Source organism: Anoplolepis gracilipes, chromosome 13 (genome assembly GCF_047496725.1).
Source record: "Anoplolepis gracilipes chromosome 13, ASM4749672v1, whole genome shotgun sequence".
NCBI classification, from domain to species: Eukaryota; Metazoa; Arthropoda; class Insecta; order Hymenoptera; family Formicidae; genus Anoplolepis; species Anoplolepis gracilipes.
In genome coordinates this window covers 9,852,361-9,869,689 of record NC_132982.1, presented here as the reverse complement: position 1 = coordinate 9,869,689, position 17,329 = coordinate 9,852,361, and the positions used below count along the sequence as shown (strand labels likewise).

The 17,329-nt window shown below is 42.2% G+C and overlaps 2 protein-coding genes across 3 annotated transcripts; both read left to right on the top strand.

Moving 5' to 3' along the window:
• Positions 1–622: 622 nt before the first annotated feature.
• LOC140672226 (uncharacterized) lies at positions 623–12,588 on the top strand. Of its 2 annotated transcripts, XM_072904172.1 has the most exons (4): positions 623–1,435; positions 3,039–3,227; positions 4,701–4,915; positions 6,666–12,588. In XM_072904172.1, exons 2-4 carry the CDS (start codon positions 3,122–3,124, stop codon positions 9,090–9,092), a joined length of 2,748 nt encoding a protein of 915 aa, XP_072760273.1. In that variant the 5' UTR covers positions 623–1,435; positions 3,039–3,121; the 3' UTR covers positions 9,093–12,588. The 2 variants fall into 2 exon arrangements, with proteins under 2 accessions (XP_072760273.1, XP_072760272.1); XM_072904171.1 differs by lacking the exon at positions 623–1,435 and having other exon boundaries at positions 1,456–3,227.
• Positions 12,589–13,290: 702 nt separating this feature from the next.
• Positions 13,291–17,299, top strand: LOC140672229 (innexin inx2-like). Its single transcript, XM_072904174.1, has 5 exons — positions 13,291–13,702; positions 13,906–14,057; positions 15,279–15,521; positions 15,939–16,234; positions 16,940–17,299. The coding sequence occupies exons 1-5, from the start codon at positions 13,522–13,524 to the stop codon at positions 17,160–17,162; spliced, it is 1,095 nt and encodes a 364-aa protein (XP_072760275.1). The 5' UTR covers positions 13,291–13,521; the 3' UTR covers positions 17,163–17,299.
• Positions 17,300–17,329: the final 30 nt, after the last annotated feature.

Here is a 17,329-nt window from a genome sequence, read left to right as displayed (position 1 = left end):
TGTGAATTGCGACGCGTCGCAGCGTCGTGGTGGCGGTGGTGGCTTTTATTTTTAATAGGGGCTGTTTGCATGCGTGTTCACGGAGCGGAAGCGCTAAATTCGCACGATAAGCACGCTATGCGTGTTTAACACGCCTATCGATTGCCCTGACCGAAAGGGAGAGAAAGACGGTCGTAAGCGGTAAGATAAAAGGGGGGAAAAAAAAAAGAAAGAAAAGGAAAAAAAAAAAAAAGAAAAAAAAATAAACGAGGCGACAACAAAAGTCGGCAGAAGGGTCGGAATAACGGCAGAAGGACACAGGGCAGAGCAATAGGTGCAATAGGTCATCGCGAGAGGGGAGAAAAAGGGGGCCAGGCAGGGGACCAGAGGAGCGAGCGAGCAGTTCAATGAAAGTCATCGTAAACGGAAGGAGAGCGGAGAGCGAAACGGGACGCACAGAGGGATCGGAGAAAAAGAGAGAGAGAGAGAGAGAGAGAGAGAGAAATAGGGAGAGAGGGAGGGAGAGGTGAAGAGAGGGAGAGGGAGAGGGAGAGGGAGAGAGGGAGAGAACGGGGGTAGAACGAGCGTTCCGCCATGGCGATGTCGCGGGAGAAAGATAGCAAGAAAGAGAAGGCCAGAGAGCTTGCGCAAGCTTCGACCCGCCGCAGCTCCGATCGGCGGACGTTAAGCCGCCAGCCACACGTTTCGAGCTTTCGTTCCGACCAGCAGTCGACTCGCAGCCTGGCTTGCAGCCTGACTGAAGAAGCACGGCGGTGCTTTTTTTCCCTCTCTCTCTCTCTCTCTCTCTCTCGTACTGTGTGTATATCCTCTCGTTTCTCTTATTTTTCATTTTTTCTTTATCTTTCCTTGGCGCGGTTTTTCTTCCCTCCCTTCACCTTCGTCCGAGATCCTCTCGCCGAGAAGTTTCGATTCCACGGAACCGTGTTATGACGCGCTAAATGATTTACGCGCTGCTTCCAGCAGCGGCGGCAACGACAGTGCTCGTGCCGGACTGAAAGATCATCGTCGTCTAGTAGCGGAGCTGCCGCTTCCACTTTTCGGGGAAACGAATTTTCCCCGGAGTCGCGCGAGCAGCATCCTCGGACGGGACGTTTGTACGTCCTCGGCTCTATGTGCGCCAGTGCGCAGTCAAGAATCGCGGAGGTAACTGTGCCAAGCGACGTCGACGTGGTCGATACGTGGCCGAGCACGATGATGATGATATAAATCTGGCTCACGAGGATTCGCTCGAAAGGACCCTTACGCTCCTCGCCTGGAAATCCTTGCTTTTGATCTGATGAGAGAGAAGATGGCATTCTCGATGGGACCCGCGTGGAGGATATCGCGTCGGTGATTTCGATCGGCAGCGAGGATCCAGCTCTCTCTCTCTCTCTCTCTCTCTCTCTCTCTCTCGAGGAGATCAGGAGCCAGAGAGCATGAGAGTGTTGTGGTAAAGGTGCGTGGTGGAAAAGTGCATGTTTCATTAATCAAGGTTAATGGTAAAATTCTCTACTTTATATTTTTTATCGTACATTTTAATCTCACGAAAATTATTTTATTTTTTATTATCTCTTGTAAAACGATTTAATCTGACATTACTGACTCTTAAAAAGAAATAGTATATTACTTTATTATTACTTTGAAATTTTTCACGTGCCATTTGCCCCTCGAGTTAAATGGATCGTCAGGAATATAACGAATTCTACTAAAATTGTGAATATTTATATTATTATATTATCAAGTAAAATAGTTTATCCTTATCGTAGGTAAAAAAAGAAAGAAAAAAATGTCCGGTCGAAATTTTTATCGAATTTCTGCTGTTGCTGCAATCGCGAGTAAATCGTGCGAAAATCGCGTCCTTGTCAAGTATGCATCCCGCGCATTCGAACAATTTTTGGTAGCGGGATACGGTAATACGAAATAATCACGGTCGTCGGAATGAAATATCGGTAAATTGGAAAAACATCACTCGACGATTCCGCAAAATCGTGCCGTCGTTGCTTGTTTTGCTGCCGCGAAACGCGTGCCCGGAATATACACGCGCGTAATCAACGCGCCATCTAAATTGCTGATGCGCTAACCGAGCGCAGTTTATTTGACATTTTTGGCACGCGTCTGCCTTTATTCGATTCGCGCACGCCGGCGGAATCGGAAAATTCGCCAACGCGAATCGATCTGACAGCGGGGCGACCTGAAAGAGAGGCGAGAGTTCATCGATAATAAAAGTTTTCGCGACCTTGGCCCTTTTCAATTTGGGAATTTTACAAAGCCGATACTATTCTGTAATCTGGAGAAAAAGGAAAAATTCGTCAATATTTTAGAGCTCTCTGTGTTGGAAAAAGCTCTGGAAATGGTTAAAGATGTACGTAAGAGTCATAAAATATATTGAAAAAAATATTGAATCCTCGAGGGACACGAGACAATGAATACGATAAAAGAATGCAAAAGGAGATGAGCGAGATGGCAGGGTGGACGTGGCAGGGGAACGGGGGGGAGGAGGAGGAGGAGGAGGAGGAGAAAAAAAACGTCGGTGAATGAAAAGGGAGAGCAGAGGGAGAGAAAGGGAGAGAAAATTCCCGAGGTGAAGTACTCTGTTGTCGATAGCGGAGTCAACGCGGATTTAACCAATTATCACCCCGCTCTCTCGACATGGACGTACGAACGAGGCCCTTCCGGCATATGCTCCATCCCATCTGGCAAACCATGCGGTGTCCCTTATTGTCCTTTGGGGAAATGATAACGCGATGCGCCCGTACTTGCGCCTGTATTTCATCAAGCACAACTCGTGTTATAGAGAGATATTACTCTCGGCAAGCGGAGAGATAGTACTCTAGTCCGCGTGCAAAGTATGTGAGAAATTTTTCCGGCTTGAAAATCATTTGCAATCATCATTTCTCTAGAGCCACAATTCTTGTGGAAGGCATGGATTATAATAGAATAGGAAAAGAATAGAAAACTCCAATTGCACGCATCTTTAATGTTTAATATTTTTTTTTTTTTTTCCCCCAATACAATACATAATAGAAAACATTTTTTCTGTACGCGTGTTCTGTACGTAGGTAGCTTTTCGACGGGGGAAGCAAATGGAGATAAGAGGAGAAGTAGCGGAGGTATTTTGACAGCCTCGGCACTTGTCCCGGGAATGCTTCGAATGCCTGTGCCGGTACTCCTCGGTAGCTGGGGCTGGGGATTTTTCGCCATATTCCTCCTGCTTCTGGCCACCCCCAGTCCCGCTGCCATTCGCAGAGGTAAGTCTAATCCGGGAGCTTGTGCGACCGGGGAATATAATACCGACGAGTTCAAATTTCCAGACCAACGATAAGCGAAGAGGAACGATCCTCTATATTTATTTTTGCCAAACGCAATTCTACACCGCGATCATTTCCAGGGGTCTGAATGATTTTGATATGTCAATCCGGCAAAATTAGCTGTGTCTATTTTTCAACGATTTTATGAAAATTATGCGACTGATTTTGAAAAATATTCGAGCTACGGGGATAATAAAAGGGAAAAGTGATAAAAATTTGATTCTTGATTGATATTTATTATTTTTCCTTTTATTTTATCTATACATATAGAAAAAAGATGAAAGAGCGTATACGATACAATAATGTTACAGAGGATAAATTTCTCTTTAATCTTTAACCTAATTTAATGGATAAAATTTGGTCTGGTTGGAAAAAAAAGTTTCATTCAGCGAGTGGTACGAATCCCTATTTCGAAAGACTAGACGACGAGCGCTCGCTCGAATCCGATGATGCGCGGTTTAACGAAGACTCGTTTCTCGACAGTTACTTATCCTCGAATTACTAGCAATTATCGTAAGCTCGTTCCGCGGTTAATAGATGGAATTATCAACCTAACAACCCTATCTCTCGAATTTTAACCATCGCATTAGAGAGATTTACTTGGCCTGCATGTTGGCGGCGGTCGCACGAACGGAAGGGTTGATACTTTGTGGAAAGGTGATTTACGAACGAGAGGTAGCCCGGCTATATGTAACACGAGACTGCCTCTTTATAAGAGGTATCTAGCGAACGGGTCGAATATCGATTACATAGCCGAAACTTGTGTCGCGTGTTGTCGTTCCTTACTCTCCGCCGCGTCCTCTTTATCGTCCCTTCAGAGTTTCCCATGTCCCGTCCAATCGGGTCAACGGAAAATATCACCATTCTAATACGGCGAATATAAGATATCTCACGTTTTCACCACCGTTGGATCTCAATAAAAGATTCTTTCATCAATACTCCAACTTTTTCTTCCTTCATAAAAATATATATCACGATGAGAGAGAGAGAGAGAGAGAGAGAGGGAGAGAGAGAGATTATCTTATTTGCCGTGATTTTTCTTCAATTTTCCAAAAGAAAGTATAAATATATTAAATTAATTGAAGAATATATTTCTCTCTGTCGGTTTAATTTCAATAATTAATAAATAAATGCGTGCAAAAATATTCCTTCACGAATATAATCTGATTATTAAATTTTATTTTATTTCTCTAATTATTATTATTAATTAAAATATTATTTCTATATATATAGTGTATTATATACTGAAATACATATAAGTTGATAAAAAAATTATCCTTTAATTATTATTAGATTAATTAAACATAATTGAAACATATATATATATATATACCTAACCCTATAGAGTGTGCGAGATAGGAAAGAGAGGGTAAACGTGCCCCTTCTTTCTCGCACTAACCCTTTTCGTTTCAGCGGACCGAGGCCACTGCAATAAAACGGTGGACATTTACGAAGATGTGTCGAGTCCGGCGGTGACCCCAGCGAATTGGGGTAAGCCCCTCTCGTGCTGGTACCGCTTCCGTGCCTTTCGCGGGACGCCCCGAGACTGGATTTTGCGAGTACGCTTCAAGAAGTTTAAGGTCGGGGTGCTGGAGAACGCCACCACATGCAGCGGCGGTTATTTGCAGGTGAGTCCCTTGTTGTCTAAGAAGGGTGAGAGACATCTAAGATGCTAATTTCAGGATTCACACCCCACCCCTTTCTTCTCTCTCTCTCTCTCTCTCTCTCTCTCTCTCTCTCTCGGTCTCTGTCGCGTTTCTATTAATTGAATAGGGAGAATTCAGTCAATTAACCGAACGTTGGAATTTAATTTCGATTCGACATTTGCCCCGTTCCCCGATTATTATTCTTTCGATTCGAATTGGATATGACGCAGCCAGGAAGAGACGGAGAGATGCTGATGAGCAGCCTCCTCGTGTCTCTTTGCATCGCGTCCCGAATCAATGCGTGCAAATACAGTAGGATTCGCATACAATACCGTCGGAAACGGATATCAAATCCATGAGTTACGCAATCGCGGTCATAGATGATAGATCGAACGCTGAAATTGATTACGTTTAATGTGTCATCAAATTCGTTTTATCACCTAGCACAAAGAGTACACCATCTATTTACGTTAAAATAAATTAGACGTATAGAAGAAAGTAAAATTCACCGATTAATATATACATATAGACTAGATATCGATGCTATTTAATCTCTTCTTAAATTATATAACGCCAACTTGATAAATTAATTAAATCGATTAACCGAAAGTTGAGATTTAATTAATTTTTCAAGTAAAAGAGAATCTCTTTGATGTAAAAAAAAAATAAAAATAAAAATTTCCAGAGATTGGATTTTATTTTGAAGAGATGAAGGATAAATCGAAGACATTTTGCAGATATATATATATATATATATATATATATATATATATATATAGGACGAGATAATTTACGGGCTTGTTACGTTGTAATGTTATATAAGAGGATACAACGCGGATCGGTTTAGTGTTAAGACCGCTGCGAGTTATTGGCAGCGGGGGGTACCCTCGTAGATTTAGTTTCTGCGTCGGGACAGGTGCAGCCGTATCAACATCGCGAATTAGAACATTCCCGTATATAGAGACGAACGTGATAAGTGATTCCTCTCCCCTTTCTCCCCTTGCCCTCTACCTGCCTCTTTCGAGCGCGCGCGCGCGCGGGCGCACTCGTCCTGCTGCCACCTCTCTCAGTTACTTCGGTATCAGGTATTGATCTTTGTGACGCTGTAAACCTCTCTCTTCTTCTCTCCCGTCTCTCTCTCTCTCTCTCTCTCTCTCTCTCTCTCTCTCTCCCTCCCTCTCTTTCTATTCTCCTCCGTATTTTCCCTCCGTTTCTTTCGCGACTTTCAAATTTACATCGATAAAAAAGATGCAAAGTCAATAGTAAGATAGATACGTTTGCCTTTACACAAGATTGTAAGCTTGGAGAAAGCGAAATTGCATCTTTACAGATCGATTATTTTTCGTGATTATTCTTTTTAGCAAACGTTTTTTATTATTCATTAAAACGAATCAATCTTGTATTCCATACAAATTTCTATTTCTATTTTTGCACAAATTATTTGTCATTACACGTTTCTCACACAAATTTTTCTGTCAATTTATTCAATTTTCACGGTAATGCTATTTCCTATAAATTTATACAAGTCTATTATATAAATGAAACGAAATTATCTTTTGATTGTAAGGAGAAAAAATGCAATTGGTAATTTTGGTAGAATTGGAGGGACGATGGTAAACCGTCCTGATCCTAAATCGAGTCCTGGATTGTCAACGTGACATCCTTACGTTGGATCGATCGTCCCGAATGTTGTATATACCTAGCGCGCGTTTGCCACCGCGCTGTGTTTCAGATCATAGACGGCAATACAAAGACCGAGGTGAGCAATCGCAAGGACCCGGGCGTTTACTGCGGCGAGTCCGAGCAGCCACAGACCTTCATCAGCGAGACGAGCTTTGTACGAGTGATCTTTCACGCGGACAACTTCACCGATCAGACATATTTTAGCTTCGACTCGCGGGCCGAACAACAATTCGAGGTCTATCTGAGATACGGCCAGCATCCTGAGCTGTATCCGAACCGCCGCGGCGAGATCGTGCCTGGCAGTTACTGCGAGCGCGTGTTCAAGGATTGTCGACTGCAAACGTGCTACGTGCAGAGCCCGGCTTACCCGGGCATTTATCCGCGCGCGTTGCACTGCAAGTACCGTCTAAACACCCGGCTGCCCTTCATCAAGCTCTACATCGAGAACGAAGAATTCAACATTGACGGTCAGCGATGCGAGAATATCATGACGTGCCCGATGCGGCCCATCAGCTCCGGTTCGGAACACTGCCCGTACGATTACATACGCGTGTACGACGGTAAGAACGAGAGTAGCCCGGTGATTGGGACGTTTTGCGGCATGGGCAAGTTCCCGTACAGCATTATCGGCACCAGCGAGGATCTCTACGTGGAGTTTGTGTCGTCGCCGGCCGGCCCGCTGCTCAACACGGGCTTTCACTTTAACGTGGGCAACTGGCCAGGTCACGTGGAGACCGCTGGCGTGAAGAACGGCAGCTGCGACTGGCTGCTCAACAGCGAGTCCCTCGTCAGCGGCAACGAGGGTATTTTCCTGTCGGTGGCGCACTGGTACCCGCCGCACACCAGCTGCACTTACTTGCTGCGCGGCCGACCCGGCGAGATCGCCCGTCTCTATTTTCCCAGCTTCCGGGTGAATCGTATCGAGTCGCCGATCCAGCCGTACGACGGCGACTGCGGCGAGAGTTTGACCCTCTACGACGCCGACTGGCCGGACGACGCGCGTATCATCAAAACTTTCTGCGACACGTTCAGCAAACCGATGGAGAAGCACGATTTCGTGTCGACGTCAAACGCGCTGTTTGTCCGATTCGAGAGCAAGACTGGCAGCTACTCGGGCAGCTCGCTCTACTATTGGGCTCATTACGACTTCTTCAACGCCACGAGATTCGGCGAGCCCGTGGCCGGCACCGAGTGCGATGAGATCTTTGCCTCGTGGAAGTTGCGATCCGGTCGGTTGCGATCACCGCTCAATACTCTAGTTTACAAGAGACCCGGCGATCCGCCCGCCGATTTGGCCTGCACCTACAGTTTCCTCACCGACAAGCGCTTGTACGCGCGAGTAATTCTCGTGATTGAATCCATCAACTTCAAGGAACATCCGTACGCCCAGTGCGGCCACTGCTGGGAGAGCCGCGTGGACCGAGTGATTATTCGAGAGCCCAGTCCCGACGGTATCAAGGGCCACTGTCTCTGCCGTTCCAACAACAACGGCACCCCGGCGCCAACCACCTCGCCGGCCGCTTCTCGGCCGCCGATTCTTCGAGTGGTCTCCCGGGGCGAGAGACTGGACCTAAAGCTTCTCGTAGACGGCACTCACGCCGCCTCTAGCTACTTCAAGTGGCCGGCACCGCTTTTCGAGGCGAGATATGAATTTGCCCACAGTCCCCTGTGCGGGCCGGCCCTCTTGCCGGCCGTCACCGATGGTGAAATCGAATTTCCCCACTACGAGGCTCTGGGGTACGTCACGCCACCCCGCTCCATCAAATGCATCTGGGAGTTGCGGGTGAACCGCGAACGCGATCTCTGGCTGCACTTTGACAAGATTAAATTCGCATCGCGCTCCTGCGAGGACGGCAAGCTCGAGATCTTCCTGCCGGGCAACGTCGAACCGTATCTCGGCATCTGCGGCGAGAACGTCAGCTACGTCAGAGAGATGCCCATCATATCGGCCGCGCAAATCGCGCCAACCTCGCCGACGGAGCACCTGATCCCGGGCGGTCCTGCGACCGACGGCGGCGAGGAATCTCCCGCCGTGATCGTGCAATTCACCGGCTCCATGGCTCCGGCCAGGGCAGCCTTCAAGATCGCCTGGACCGAGCTCTATCACCTGCCCAGAGACGGCTCCGGGGCCCTCAACACCGGAAAGGTTCTCGAGGACTGCGGCTTCCAGTGTCCCGGCGACGCGGGATGTATCCCGACGAGATTGTTGTGTAACGGCGTGGTTAATTGTCCTAGTCGTGGATTACCTATACCCGGTATCCTGAACGGTACTCTCTACGAGCCGGACGACGAGTCGGTGGAAACGTGCGGCGGGCCCATCAACGGAAACGGCGGCGGTTTCGTCGGGCCCGCCGGCTGGGCCGGCGCTGGCCTTGGCGCCGGTCTCGCCATTCTCTTGGGTCTCGCGTGCTTCATCGCCATGTGCAGGCTCTGTAGAAGACGATCGCGTTCCAGAGACATACACGTGCCCTACTAAAATCCTCTCTGGACGCGATCGGGATCCTCTGCGAGTATTTATGCACCATCCACGCAACAATATACAAGTCGAATTTCTAATCATTTCTCGCGCGAGAAATCAACCTTACTTTTTTATACACCTACGCACATGTTTGTATATGCGTAGATGTATAAATAAGAGAAAGAGAGAGAGAGAGAGATATCTTTACTCTCTCTTTCTCTCTCTCTCTCTCTCTCTCCCTCTCTCTCTCTCTCTCTCTCTCTCTCTTCGAGAAATGACTATAAAACAATCAAAGGCATCTACGTGACGTCTGAATTTTTTATACGTCGCTTAGACACGTCTTTGAATGGATTGCATTAACGTCGGCTCTTTCGATAGGGGTTACACCTAGTCATCAACGGAGGCAAAATTGTGTTTTTAATGAATTTTTTTTGGCAATTTATTTTTTATTTTATAATACAATATTTGCATTTGATTTTAGTGTATTTACATTTTAAAAAATTTCAAAATATTTTATATAATTATCACCGCTCTCCCGATGAGTCTTTTCTTTTGTGCTTTGCGGTGACCACTGTAATTTGGAACTGGCTCATTTGAAATTTTTTTGCGGTTATTAATTGAAAAATATACATTCCAGAGACTGGACGAAGGATTTTATGAAAAATTATTTTTTCTTTCGAACGGCGGCTGCCTGAAGAAAAAGTTTGACTTTCATCTTAAAAAAAAGGATTGTTTTTTTGCTAATAGAAAAGGAAAAAAAGCAATATAAAAAAAATCCTTCGTCCAATCTCTGCACAAGTATATAAGAAATAAGTTTACAAAATTTGAAAAAAATCGATTCAGTAGTTTTTACGTAATCGATGGTCATCGATTTGAAAAATGCACTTTTGAGAAAAACGCGTTTAAAGTTTTGTGTGTTGTAATTACAGTAAGATACTTATTATTTTTTTAAACTTACATAGAATCATTTATTCCAGCACCCGATCAACATAAAATTTTAAACATATATTTTCGGGACATTGTACTTTATGAAAACAAAAAAAATGTGATTTTTCCAATTTTATGACTAGGTGTAATCCCTTAAATACATACAATTGTTCTTTTTTTCAACTATATCGTAGACGAGAATATAATCTTTGGAGAAAAAAAAATAACAAATCCGTAAGCTTGTTCAAGTTACTTGTTACGTTGATGCAACAGCCTGGAGGGCTGTATATTTTTCCGGAAACGACGGGGAAATGTTCTCTTTCTCGATACTCGCTGCAATGAAGTGAGAGAGAGAGAGAGAGAGAGAGAGAGAGAGAGAGAGAGAGAGAGAGAGAGAGAGAGAGAGGCATTTTCCAAATTCGCCGACAAATCCGACACGTTAAGCTTACGAGTCTATCTTTCCAATGTGATGCTTCCGGATTTAACAAACATCGAGTTTGCTCATTAATCGCGAAAGATTGAATCTTATCGCTCTATCGCGGTGTCCGCGTATTACTGTCAGCGTGACGCTCACCGATCGCCCACCCCCACGTCCGTCACATCATCAATCTTCTATTTACACGTTTCGCGGAACTAATGGTCCATACAATATCCTCCTTTGCAGACGCGACCAAGTTCTAACCAGAAGCCGTATTTGCCACTGCCGCATTGTATTCATCGTATTACTATCTCGCGTCTTCTTCACACACTGCCATAGACGTAGACTTTCATATGTATAATCTTCGTCTCGATCGTTCCCATAGAATCGTTCGCGTGAGAGAAATCGTAGATTCGGGCAATCGGATTATCTTTGATTATTGCTGATGTACGGATGACGATATCTTTTCGTTTCTATAACGATTATAGCAAGATATCTTATGGGATATAGATAGAAATGTCAACGACACGTGTTAATAAATTGTATCCTTCAATCTTTAATTATAAAACATTATTATCGGCGTTATAATTGAAAAGTATATTGACAAGATGATTTAAAATATTAGAAGATGTAGAGCTAAAGTTAGATAAGTTTCAAACGACTATATAATTGTTTTGATGATCAACGAGGCGATAATTAATAATTATACGATACGATATATTAATTTTTATAATTAATTAATTAATTAATTACATATCACATCATATCTTTCTTTTATATATATATATATATATATATATATATATATAATCACGTTCCATTTATCAGAAGGACTTTATTACCCTTGGAAAATTGTCAAGGTAAAAACGTGGAGTTTTTAATTTTTTTCCGCTCCCATAGACGCAAATCAGCGAACCGATCGTTGTAGATTTCGACTTCGAGATTGTAGTCCTTAGCGCGGTTGCTCAAAGTTTTCCTGCTTCGTGAATTATTGAGAGAGAGAGAGAGAGAGAGCGAGAGAGACAAAACTCTCTCGACGCGTGCGCGCGCGCGCGCGAACAAGATGGAATTAAATTGACTTAAAATATACTGAAGAGAAACGCGCGGCGGGAACGACGGGAATCGATATAATCAGAGATTGTGACTTTTGACGGGTCGTGACACGCCTTGTCGATTTAACATCTTGAGGTTCGGCGACTATACTGTAACCGGTATAATATAATACAACCGTTGTGAGATATTATATTATAGAATAATAATAATAATAATAATAATAAAATAATAATAATAATAATAATAATAATAATAATAATAATAATCGCATTATTTATAGTCTCTTTGAAGAAAGAAGAAAAATAAAAAGAAGTGAGAAAAATTACAATTTCTTTTCGCCGACTCGCAAGATGTCTGGACTCTATGACACCGAATGAGCGTGCCTACTAAATATGCAGCTATTATGATGCATGTGATCGTCGACAGTGCAAACAGTTTGTATATAATAAGGCGAAGAAAATGAAGAAAGAGAGAGAGAGAGAGAGAGAGAGAGAGAGAGAGAGAGAGAGGAGGTTTATAAAGCCGATCGCTTTTTAGAAATAATTGGTACGCTAAGAGATTTAAAAAAATATAAATGAATATAATAAAAATAAACAAAAGAGAGAGAGAGAGAGAGAGAGAGAGAGAGAGAGAGAGAGAGAGAGAGAGAGAGAGAGAGAGTTGGCGCGCGAGACACGTATCGCCGATTATTACAGCGATAAGGGATAATTCCGTTAATCTGATATTCGTTGATTGGCTCTCCTCGAGGAAGACGTCGTTATGATTAGAACAAGAAAGAGATTTGGCCCGCCGACCCTAAAGGGGCTGCCGCGCTCTAGAGGATCGTGTTTGTTTGTATATAGCGAAACATTTATGTAGGTTTAGCGACAATCTCAATAGTGGACACACACGCACACAGACACACATACACGCTCATACAGACTCATACAGCACGCCCATACGACACGCACACACGACCGAGTAACGTGCATCACGCGCGTGCATTATTAATAACGCAGCTATCTTTAATCGACGGTATAACGATCATCTTACTACGACATGTAATTGCGATAATAACACAATTATCATAATTACTATATTTTTTACTAATAAAGAGCATCCTTGGAGCCGAGGAAAGAGGTGACTTTTTTTACATCGATGGACCCCTTTCGACAGATTTCAGGACTCGAACGAGAGCGCGGATTCGACGTAATAAATTAAAAATGAAAAGGACCGTTGGCTTGGGTCTCCTTTGCTTTTCTCCTCCCGGCCTCCTCCTCCTTCTTCTCCTTTTCCTTCTCTTCCTTTCATCGAGAGTAAAAATTATAGGGGAGAACGTTACATTCAAGATTTACGACGAGTCTACTCGAGGCTTAAACGCGCACCAATTAGGCGGATCGAGCAGTTTTTGGCATCGTTACTCGATGATTTACGCGACGATAATAATTCTTCGGCTGTCGCTTTAGCGTCATTCGTAATTTCAGATACCACTAACTCAATCTTTAGTCTTGCGAAATTCTTTCACAACGTGTATTTTGAGTCATACACTCAAAAAAATTGTCTTGCAACTTTAACAAAAATTTTCTACGTGTAAAAAATTAACTGATAAATTATTATATATATAGCAAATACTGCATATATTTTGCGCTTGATCAATTTAATATTTGGCAATGGAATTTAAATTTTCTAGAGCTATTGTTAGAATATTGCTGCGATAAATTCTATACGTGACAAAGAATATATTCCAACAGATGGAAAAAGTAGCGATGAATTTTAATCGAGACATTTAAAAATCTATCTACATTAGCAAAATATTATATTATTATATTAATAATTAATATAATAATATTTTTTTATTAATATTATATTATTTATACGTAAAAAAAATCATGTGATTTTTGATGAAAGAGAGAATGGGAAAATATTTTTATGATACGTGTAGAAATTATTCCTAGAGACGATGTTGCAAAAACATTTTCTTTCGCATAATACACAAGTACGCCCGTTGTAATTTTCTCTATTGTGCTTTGTTTCGCGGCATTCGAGACAAAAGAACACGCGATAATAACCATGCTGGACCTCTTCGCACCTATTAAATGCCTTTTGCAAGAAGAATCCGTTCGTGTTGACAACGTAGTCTTTAGGCTGCACTCGCGTCTCACCGTTCTCTTGCTGCTCGTTTGCACCATTCTCGTAACTGCCAAGCAGTATATCGGCGAACCGATTTCTTGCATGACCGATGGTTCCATCGGTACGAATTCGGCTAACCTTTCGAGCTTCGCGTATATATATTTAAATTTTTTAAAAAAAAAAAAAAGAAAAAAAATTTGGCTTTTTCTTCCTTACAAGAAGGGTGCAAAGATTAAGTGTAACGCTTAAAAATCGTTTTGCATTATTGCCCCGGTCAGAATTTTATCAAACTTTTTATCAATAATAAATATCTTTTCCCAACAGACAAAGATCCTGTAAATGCGTATTGCTGGATATATAGTACGTTCACGGTATCTCGACACCTGAAGGGTATTCCTGGACGAGGTGTAGCCAGTGCTGGCGTAGGACAGGCCCTTCCAGATGACAAAGCCCGTCATCATCGATATTATCAATGGGTCAGTTGAATTTAGAACGCTTATAATATGGATGAAGCGATAATTTATAGATAGATTATTAATAAATAGGCGCATATCGATAGATGAAAGACAGATTGAAAGTCTTATATACTAAAAGATAGACGTACGTCGACAGATTATCAATATTAAAGTCGTCATCTCTCTCTCTCTCTCTCTCTCTCTCTCTCTTTCTCTCTTTCTTTATTCTCTTTGGCGCGATTCAAGTATATTATTATATTAAATTAAAAAAATTCAAATTCAAATGAAAAGTTTTTTCCAAAGCTCGAAGGGTTGAACTTTGACAAATCAAAGCATCCTAAACTTATTCGAAACAGATACAAAGATCTTTTTATCTATTTATATATACTCTTCAAAGCTAAAAGCTCACAAGCGTCTTTACATTCGATATGAAGTATCTCTGTAAGACACTTCTCCGGGAAATTTTCACCGAGGAAAAGATCGACCTCGAAATTCGTCAAAGAGATGCTTAAATTGTTTTTCGATGGGGCACTCTGAAAAATTGAACGAGCGCGAGAAACGCACACACGTGCGATCAAATCGGTCGGTTGCATAGGTTCTCGCATCGAGTGCATACACACATACATACACCCCGATTCGCCTACGTACGCGAGATGCATGATAACGATTGCACTTCATTCCGATGGTCAGGGCGCTCCCGGCTCTCGGCGCATGCAAACACATTGCGCGAGCGTGAATGAAATCTGAAACGTGAACGCACGAATGTGAAGGAAACGTCCGGAGGACGGAAGGCGGCAGGAGGAAATGGAAATAGAGATCGCAGATCTGCCCCCCGTTATCCACGTCGCTTTGTATCGTGCGATCTGCATCGTGAATATCGCGAAAAAGGCAGCGCGAGAAAAGTTTTCTCTAAAAACACACTTATGTTTTTCCAATAAAAGGACCAAAATTTTAAATTAAATAAAAATATCTCTCTTTCTCCGTCTTCCTCCTTTCTTCGTGAAAAAAGAAAATAATTCGAAAGAGATTCGCTTGCTCCTCACATATTCTTATATATATGTAATTATGTTGAAAGTTCATTTTTACAATTAGCTTCTTTATAATACTTGAAATCTTTTCGTAAAAGATATATATATACGTAACTTTTTTCACCCTTCTTTCAAATAAAGCCAAAATATTTAACTTGGGATAAAAAAAAAAATCGAAATAAGAGGAGTAAGAATTTTTGTAATTGTTGGATAGGTCTGCTTCGTTCTCGGCTTACAAGCGATCCTTTTTTATATGCCGCGTGCTTTATGGGGCATCTGGGAGAGAGGCACCATAGGCCTTCTTTCGCGAGATCTCGCGTCTCCCTTTCTGAGAGATGTTTGGACCGAGGAGAGGAAGAAGCAACTCGTCGAGTATTTTACCAAGACGAATCTACATAGTCACAACTTTTACGCTATGCGTTTCTTCGTGTGCGAGATCTTAAACTTTTTAAATTCGGTAGGTATAAGACTGCTCATTGTTAGCTCGGCGAAAATACTTGAGGATTCTCCATCAGCTGGCCGCGATTCTAACGTCAGACGCAGAGAAATTGCGCGGAAATAAATGTGAATAATTAATTCTTGAGCTCCAAGATAATCCAGACCTTTAAAAAATGCAATTGAAAACTTTTTTTTTTTTCTTTTTTTTTTTTGCTACATAAACCCCGATGTATCGCGCGTAGAAAAATACATTGTCGAAAGCTTTAAAAGCATTTTAAAAGACACAATCGTTTTAGCGCGATTGTTGTGATTTTATGATGACGAAAATCAATATCGTTCTTCGAGAAAAAAAATTTACCGATGGTATAATTTTATTTTAAAAACGATGCCACAGAAAGTGCGAAATTATCGTGATAAAATTTTGTTTCATCGATAGATAGGACAGATATATCTGTTGGACATATTTCTGGAGGGACAGTTTAGGGGATACGGGCCCTTGGTGAGCGCATTCGTCACAGAGGAGAATCCCCACGACAGGGTCGATCCTATGGCGCGACTATTTCCAAAGATGACCAAGTGCACGATTCACACGTTCGGGCCAGCGGGTTCGGTGCAAACTCACGACGCCCTGTGCGTACTCCCGTTAAATGTGGTGAACGAGAAGATTTTTGTCGTCCTCTGGTTCTGGCTGGTGTTTCTCGCGGGCATCGGTTGCTTGGCGTTAATCTATAGGTAGGTACGTAAGTTTAGTCGACATCTGCGCGGAACACACGGCGTCGGGTCGGCGATATGTCATTTCGGATTACGATTCGTGAAATTTATTTTACGCCAACATTAAATCCAAGGCAGCTATTCGAGTCGCTATCGCCAGTTTCTCAACCTTGTAATTGCGAATCTCCGCTTTATATTTTTTTTAAGAAGAGAACGCGACAATAAATCATAAACTGTGTACGATGGCCATAGGATGTAATTTTTTCAATAATCGCTACATTAGTCATTATCAAAGATAATCGATATTTACAGTAGTTTATGTGCATAGATTATTCGAAATTACGATATTGTGAATCTATTGTATATCATATTTTGAGTTTTGCAAAGTCGAATAAATGACAGTTAAGCTATCGTAATGGACGTTAGACGTATTGTAAAGATATGTAAATTGTTACATGACCTATAATTTTTATTTTCGTTTTCACAATTTTTTTATAAATATTATGGATTTCTATGAAATATTTTCCTTTTAATGTCGATAATACTACGTAATTTTAGATTCAGTGAAGATAATATGCCAAATACTATTAAAATTGTAAAAAACTATGGCCATCTTACCCGAGTTTACCCTACAGAGAAAAAGTTGAATGAAAATTACAACAACTATTGTTGGAATCGATATAGCGATCGATTTATATATATATATATATATATTTCTCTTTCTAGAATCATAGTTTTTTCTCAATCTTGGGCAAGAGTGTACCTTCTGCGAGGCGCGGTTCGCGTTCTTGAGAAATCTAAGGCCGAGCGTGTCGTACGAGTATTCCACTTCGGCGATTGGTTCCTGTTGCATCAGCTCGCACAGAACGTCAATCCCATCGTATACAGGGAGCTGGTTAATGAGATAGCGAAAGCCTTCGCGACCAAGAGTTTTACAGACTTTGTTTAGGTCCCTTTAGTCTGGCTTAAGTAGTATTACGTGGAATTCGATTTACAAGACTAAAAACACCCTTAGAGGAATAAGCATTCGATAGACATTCTAATAAATAGCTCGGGATAAAAAAAAGAAATGAGAAATATTTAAGAAAACTGTAATCGTTGATTGTAAAGATAATA